Source organism: Orycteropus afer, unplaced genomic scaffold (genome assembly GCF_000298275.1).
Source record: "Orycteropus afer afer isolate SDZICR_OR568_19922 unplaced genomic scaffold, OryAfe1.0 scaffold00183, whole genome shotgun sequence".
NCBI classification, from domain to species: Eukaryota; Metazoa; Chordata; class Mammalia; order Tubulidentata; family Orycteropodidae; genus Orycteropus; species Orycteropus afer.
The window spans coordinates 6,565,379-6,573,820 of NW_006921770.1; the positions used below are offsets into that span (position 1 = coordinate 6,565,379).

At 35.5% G+C, this 8,442-nt stretch overlaps 1 protein-coding gene across 1 annotated transcript in view; it reads left to right on the forward strand.

Annotated features, from left to right (window-relative positions):
• HOOK1 (hook microtubule tethering protein 1) overlaps positions 1-8,442 on the forward strand; it is a 122,862-nt gene that overhangs the window by 49,756 nt on the left and 64,664 nt on the right. The window contains exons 7-9 of the mRNA XM_007947413.2: positions 751-813; positions 2,898-2,981; positions 5,178-5,344. Coding sequence (XP_007945604.1) covers positions 751-813; positions 2,898-2,981; positions 5,178-5,344 — 314 coding nt within the window. The remainder of the gene's footprint in view (positions 1-750; positions 814-2,897; positions 2,982-5,177; positions 5,345-8,442) is intronic.

Sequence of the window (8,442 nt, forward strand, 5' to 3'; positions counted from 1 at the left end):
CATTCCTTGAGAACGATATCATGATTGGTAAAGTGGAAGGTCAATGAGAAAGGGAAAGGCCCTCAACAAGATGGATGGACATGGTAGCTGCTGTGATGGGCTCAGTTGTGGCAAGGATTATGAGACTGGCACATGACCAGGCAATGTCTTGTTCTTTTGTACATAGGGCTGCTATGAGTTGGAGGTGATGTGACGGCACCTTACAGAAACAATAACAACATAAAGAACTTCAGCCATCTGTGTCTTCTGAGTTTGCATTGTTGGTTTGGATTCACAGCATCATACACAAATTACAAGATCTTTTTATTTTGCCATATAATTGTAACTCCTACTCTTATAGTGACTTTTCAAATTATGAATTTTGCCTTATCAGTAATTTTATGGCTGAATTTAAAAATTATTAATATATATATATTATGTGAGATATCTTTTTTTTTAATTTAAAGTTTCAGTTCTGTTTTGTAATTTTTAGTATTTGGATTGTACTCTTACATGCAAAAGTAATTTAAATCTGACTATATATTTGCAGCATTCTTTACTTACAATGTCTTCACTGATACAAAGTTTCAACATTGTATTATTTAACTTAAACCTCTAATAAAATTTTTATTAGAATGATGTTCTAAGGGTCATCAAGTTAAACCAAAGAAAAACTAAATATAAATCTTTTTCTGCTCCTCCAAATAAATATATTTCTACTGTATAAACATTACATTATTTGTACTTAATTTTACTATTTTAATTTCCTAGTTGATGAGTAAAGAAATACTAAACTCTCCTACAAATGATGCTGTTGGGGAATTAGAACAACAGGTGAGTATTTCAGTATGTCAGGAAAATGTTGAAAACAGTGATACAATTCCTTTGCTAATTACTATCATAGGGTTTACATAGGGAATCATGGAAAAGAACATCTTCTTCCATGAAATTTGAATGGTTTTTCTGCTCTGTCATCTAAATGGAGTATTATTGTACATTCCTTCACAAATACTTGTAGTTATCAGTCCCCAGAGATTTTGTAATCATGGTGGAAGAGTTGCATGTGATTGAACTTTCCATCTGACACTTGTAATACATATTTGGCCTATGCTGCGTGGTTATTTAATTAAAAAAGAGACAGAGAAACAAGCAAGCTATATTTTAGTTTTATCAAGTAAGATAATTTTTGTCACTGTAGCTCTCATTTCTCTTGATATTAAAGAAATAACTCAAAGACCCTGTATTCAAGGCTTCTTCCACAGTTATATTACAAAACTGTTTTATGTGGGGGAAATAACATTCCTTTAATATAGAACCCATCCTGGAGTGTAAAGGAAAGGGTAAGAGGAGATGTAAATACCTTAAGTACTTTTCCTGTTATAAATATTTTGGGACATTTGTTTCTTCATGAGTGTCACCAGTCATTGCAAAAAGTATTTCAGGTTAAAATTTTTTTTTAGATTGCATAGATTAAGGGTAGGGTTGCACAGCACATTGTTGTTACTGCTGTCAGTGAGTTGTATGCTTATAAAAAGTTGAATTGGCAAAAATTGTGTGATAGGTTTATAGCAATGACCAAAAAAAAAAAAAAGAAAAGAAAGCTGTTGCTAAGGCTGCTTATGTACAGTCAAAAACTTTGTGAGATTTGGTTCCTTGGTTTGGAGGTTTAGGGTCATGGCTTCACGGGACATCCCAGTTAATTGGCCTGATAACATGTTTAGTGCTTCTAGTTCTGCCTTCTAATTTATTGCATAGCGCTTGGGGTCTTAAAAGCTTGCAAGTGGTATCTGAGGCATGACAGTTGTTCTGTATTCACTTGGAGCAGTAGAGGAAGGAGAGTCAGGAATAGGAGAAGGTATGGAATATGTGACTAATTGCCTCCATGAACATCTGTCACCTTTGCCATTAGACCACAAGAGTGGGAAGGTGCCCAATTCCCATTGCTGAACATTTTGATCAGAGAGTCTATGGAGGTATCCTGATCAAAAGGGAAAGGATTTAAGATTCTCATGGACTCCAGACTGAAGCCACAGAGGCTGGATGAACTGCTGAAACTACTACCCTGAGAAAATCTTTAAACCTTAAACCAAAAATATCCATAGAAGTCTTCTTAAAATCAAACAATAGTTTAGCTTAATTAGTAAAAAATGTCTGCCTTGAGCATTATACTCTTTTAAGAGCTGTATATATATGAGATCAATGTGATAACAGCAACATGAAATATTAGGTAGGAAACCTAGGTGGTAGTGAGTTTATGTTAAAGAGGAACAACTCAGAAAAGGAGGAGAATGTTACACACCCTGAAGAGTGTAATCAGTGTCACTATTTGTATATGTAAAAATGCTTGAATTTTTGTATTTTTCCTATGTATATTCTCAACAAATACAAAATAAAAAAGAAAGGTAATTTAAACATGTTATGTTAATTTTCAGTTTTTTTCTATGATGAAGTGAAATATTGCTTCTTCTACTGCATTTTTGGCTAAATATTTCACAAGGATTTACATAATTTTTTTTTCTTTGGGACCTTACCCATAAATGTTAATGAAGTTATGTAAATAATATTCACACAAAGATAACAAATTAAGACTAATTTATTAATAGGTAAGTTTAAGAATTCATTTCTAATATCAGTGTCTATGTTAGGAGCTCTGGTGGCATAGTGCCTAAGGCATTTGACTGCTAACCAGAAGGCTGACGGTTCAAACCCACCAGCCACTCCTTGGAAGGAAGATGGGGCAACCTACTTGCGTAGTGATATTGCCTCGGAAACCCAAGGAGGGGTTGCTGTGAGTCGGATCCGACTCAATGGCAGTGAGTTTGGTGTTTTCTTTTGGTTATATGTATTACAAGAAAAGTGTATTTTTCTGTTTGTGTCAAAACATGATTTACTAAGAATTGGGACATTATATATTTTAGCTTAAAAGGGCCTTGGAACAACTTCAGGAAGCACTAGCAGAAAAAGAAGAGCTGAGTCAGAGATGCCAAGAATTAGATATGCAGGTATGGAAAAGAAACCTGGGCTGGGGGGAAAAAACTTTAAATTTACAGAAGTTTTTTTTTTTAATTAATTGGCATAGTGTTTTGGAGACTGGGTTGTAGAGGGATCATTAAATTTTGCTGTAGGTTTGAATATTCAAGCATGAGTTTCATAATTATTTTTCTTTGAGAGTTGAAAATTGCTAGTCTGTTTTCCACCTTTCACAAAAAAAGTATTTGAGAAAATCATCTTAAATGCAGAATTTCAACTACTAGATGAGGCCTTAGTTTTCCCTTTTGTAAAATGGGGAAATTAAAGTAACTACTTTATACCATGCTTGGTAAAGTAGAGGGTCAGTGAAAAAGAGGATGACCCTCGATGATACGGGTTGATGCAGTGGCTGCGAAAGATGGCTCAAGCATAGCAACCATTGTGAGGATGGAGCTGTGTTGGGCAGTGTTTTGTCCTCTTGTATATAAGTTGCCATGAGTTGGAACTAGGGTGACAGCATCTAACAAAAACAGCACCTTCGTAGGATGTTGGTGAATATTAAATGAAGTGATTAATGGAAGTGCTTAGAAGTGCCTGAATGGTTATGCATTCTGAGTGTACGTATATTATATTCACAAATGTTCATACACACATGCAAGCAAACAAACTTGGCACAGGAGACAACAGTTAGTGGTTAAGGGGTGGACCGTTCAATGTGCTGCCTGTATTAAGACCAGGCCTTGCTACTAGCTGGGTGTATGCTGTCAGGAAAATTACTCAATTTCTCTTTTTCTCAGTTTTTCTGAAAGATGGAGTGCTGGTAGTGTTTATGTCCTAAGTGGTTGTGAGGAGTGGATGAGTTAGTATCTGTAAAGCACTTAACGCAGGGCCTGGCACAAAGCACTGTGAATGTGTTTGCGTCTTTTGTTGTTACATGAAAATACAAATGTGAAAGTTATGTAAGAAACCGTGAAAAAAGTAGAAAAAAGGTTAAATGTACCTTCATAATATGCTGTATGTTTATTGTTTTTTCTCGAATAATGAGCTAAATAAATAGTTGACTTTCTGAAAAGTATGAGGACAGGGAACTAAGGTTGTGGTAGAATTATCCTTGCTAGACAAGGTAAATGTCTAGAATAATAGGGCTGGGTAATCAGTGTTTCTAAAACTCAAGGACTATACACTGAGGATTTTAATGACTGGTCATAATCATTAAACTGCTTGCATGAGGAGATGGATGTGTGCCTTGAATTTAGGAACAGAAAGTTCGTTCCTCACATAACCTTCCTAGGGACAGATTCCCCATCCTTTGTTTGTAGACCTCATTTTGAGGACATATGTATGATTTACCCATGCTTTATTTAAGGCAATCACTTGATTTTTAATTCCTGCTATTAGCTCACTTTGTCAGTATGAATTCTCATAATTATACCTGTTGAAAATATAAATAGAAATCCTGTCTCGTAATATATTTGAAGTAATGATAGTCACCTTTTATATCAGACTAATTTATGCTAAAATCATATGTAAACTTCTGGTCTCATGAAAGATCAAAGGCTTAGCTATAAAACTGTAAGGATGTTTTTAAATGGAAAAGAAATAGAGGCAAAGGAATCAGGCTTATTGAAAAGTGTGAGGAAAAAAAAGGTCTATCAGGTACTGATATTTGTTTTGGTTTGAAAGTTACACATTTCTGCCCATTTTAAATAATAAGCAAATAGTCTCAGTATACAAGTAGATGCAGCTTTTTGTGTTGATTAATGAACCAAATGTGGTTGTCCCCTGAATATATGATACATGACTGTTAATTTTCTACCATGAACCTGATATTATAGCTTTGTGAATATGTGTGTGTGTTTCAGCTTACTAGGTATTTTGAAAATTAGAAAATTATTCTGAAAATTAGAAAATTTATATGTAAAAGGGGAATAAATGAAATTTTAAAAATTCATTTAGTGTATCAAATTAAAGATTAGAAATACTTTTTTCCTAAAATTAAGACAGAGCTAACATTTTGAAGATATTCTTACTATGTTTTTTCTTATATTACTAATTTTCATTTGATTGCTTTTGTTTGACCCAAACCATGTGGACTCTGAATTCCAGACTTAGAAGTATCCATAGAAATAATCTAATCTTATTAACCAAGCTACTTAATAACTTAGTCAGAATTATACTCACAACAGCTTTTTGCTATTGATGTTTATGCTTGTGTTTTTGTTCTTTAGGTGACAGCACTTCAAGATGAAAAGAATTCCCTGGTTTCTGAGAATGAGATGATGAATGAAAAACTTGACCAGTTGGATGGCTCTTTCGATGATCCAAATTCAATGGTTGCAAAAAAGTATTTTCATGCACAATTACAACTAGAACAATTACAGGAAGAAAACTTCAGGTAGCATTTTTAGTGGACGTCATCCTCTAGAGTTCTGTCTATTAAACTAGTATCTGAAAAATCATAATAAAATCAGCAACTAATTATTAAGCATTCTTAAGTAGGTATTAAGTTACCACAAATACCAAATGGTATACGAAATAGTTCTTGTCCTCACAAAGTTTACAATCTAGTTAGGCAAAATGGAGTGCATATGGAAAAACAAGACAGTTCAAAGTAAGGAGCTCTGGTTGTGTGGTGAGTAAGACATTTGGCTGCTAACCAGAAGGTCAGCAGTTCACTGACCAGCTGCTCTGTGGAAGGAAGATGAGGCAATCTACTTCCAGAATGATTTACAGCCTTGGAAACCCAGTGGGGGTCACTGTGAGTCAGAATTGACTTGATGGCAGTGACCTTTTGGGTTCAGTGGGAACAGCCTAAAAGTTATAAGCATGTGCACTAGTTCATAAAAGGGAGTGATTACTGAAGCCTGGGAGGGGGGATAGGGAGTTTCTTATAAAGGAAAGGGAACCTGAATATAAATGGGAACATTTAAATCTTAAGTGAAAGTGATTCACTTTTTTCTGTAAAAATAATGAAGGTGCCATTCTTACCTTTAAGAACATCGATTGTCTCCTGTGTGCTTTCCACTGATCCTTGCAGAATAAGTGTTGGAGGACAAGTATTCTAATTGTACTTCACATTTTTGTTGTTACTGCTTTCTTTTGATATAAGGGACCCTGGTGGTTAAGTGCTCAGCTGCTAACCAGAAGGTAGGCGGTTCAAACCCACCAGGTGCTCCTCAGGAGAACAATGTGGCAGTCTGCTTCTGTAAAGATTATAGCCTTGGAAACACTAGATGGCTTTTCTGCTGTGTCCTATAGGGTTGCTATGAGTCAAAATAGATTTGACAGGAGTGGGTTTTTGGTTCTTTTAATATAGTTTCAGACTTAGAAAAAGTAGCAAGAATTGTTCATGGATATTCTTTGTACTCTTTACTTAGATCTAACAATTATTTTTCATTTTTCCCATTTACTTTCTTCTCTCTGTGTATATATTCATGTAGATATGCATATCTTTTTTCTGAACCACTTGAACTTATCCATGAGGGTAAGTTGGAGACATGTACCTTTACCACTCTATACTTAATTGTGTATTTCCTAACAACAAAAGATATTCTCTTACATAGCTACAGTACAGTTATCAAAATTAGGGAATTTGTCATGGATAATTATCTAATCCATAGACTTACTCTAATTCCATCAGTTGTCTTGATGTCCTTCATAGCTTTTTTTTACCCCCTGGTTCATAGACCAGTCCAAGGTCATGCATTGCATTTAGTGATGGATTCTTATTTAATAAAGTATAAATCTGTTGCTATTATTTATTTTGATGCTCAAATTATCTCGATTTAGCCAGTATGAGGCCTTTTAATTGGTCCCTATGTCTTTTCAACATGTTACCATCATTTTTTGAGTACTAACCAGAAGGCTGGTAGTTCAAACCCACCAGCCACTCCTTGGAAGGAAGGTTGGGCAATCTACTTCCATAGTGATACTGCCTCAGAAGCCCAAGGAGGGATCACTATGAGTCAGGTCCGACTCGATGGCACATAACAACAACAACAACAATTCTTACTTCTTCGTACAAAGAAATGTTCCAAACACATCTCATCCTTTCCTTTTCTCAGCTTTGGAATCAGCTGTTTCTCCAAGGTGCTCTGGTCCATTTTAGTGGAGGATAATATTTGGAAACAAAGATACATACTCCAGATGAACTTTTGTGTCATTGTTTGTAGACCACCTTAATGTGGGCAGAGTTAGAAAATAGACTTGCACAGGTTCGTACTTGCCCATGTTCATATATTCCTGTGTTCATTTACACACATGCATATATATATGTATCCATATTTTTATATGTTATTGTTAGGTGCTACTGAGTCAGCTTCAACTCATAGCAACCCTGTGTACAACAGAATGAATCATTGCCTGGTCCTGAGCCAGCGTCACAGTCCCTGCTGTGCTTGAGCCCATTTTTGCAGCCACTCTGTCAGTCCATCTCAGTGAGGGTCGTCTTTTTCACTGATCCTCCACTTTACCACATGTGATATCCTTCTCCAGGGGCTGATCCCTTCTGACAACTTGACCATAGTTGTATTTTTATATATTAATTATCAATAATGAGTTAACATTAACATACTTAATTTTAGCAGCTCAGAGTTTATCTTGTTCTCCATTTCCATATTATAATTCCTTTCTCTAGCAATGAGAAACCTGGCCCTCTTTTCCCTCAATATATCTAATCATTTTCTCAAGCTCAAAGCGCACAAATGTATTTTGCTAACCTACTTCTGTAAAAAGCAAACTATTACTATACTATATTAATATACTTCAGTATATTTACAATTTTTTTACAAGATTGTATTTACATGTTATTGTTGTTAGATGCCATTGAGTCGTCTCCGACTCATAACATCCCTTTGTACAGCAGAGCGAAACAGTGCCCAGTCCTGTGCCAGCTCCACAATCCTTGCTATACCTGAGCCCATCATTGTAGCCACAGACTGTGTCAATCCATCTTGAAGAGGGCCTCCCCCTTTTTCATTGACCCTCCACTTTACCAAGCATGATATCATTCTCCAGGGAATGGTCCCTTCTGACAACGTGAACAAAGTAGGTCAGATGAAGTCTGGCCATTCTTGCTTCCAAGGAGCATTCTGGCTACACTTCTTCCAGGACAGATTTGTTAGTTCTTTTAGCAGTCGGTAGTGCTTTCAGTATTCTTTGCCAACACCATGACTCAAAAGACTCTTCTTCAGTCTTCACATACAGTGAAATGTATAAATATTGAATACAATTTTTATATTTTGGGAAATACATGTTTATGTAACTTACACACTATCAATATTTAGAGCATATTTATCACTACAGAAAATTTGCTCGTACCTTATCTCAGTCAGTCTCTGACCTTTAGAAGGTAATTATTTTTCTTTTTTTTTTTTTTTTAATTGTGATTTGGGTGAAGGTTTGCAGAGCAAATTCACTTTCCATACAGCAGTTCACATACACTTTGTCTCATGACATTGACCACAGTTTACCACAGTGCAACAGCTCCCCTCC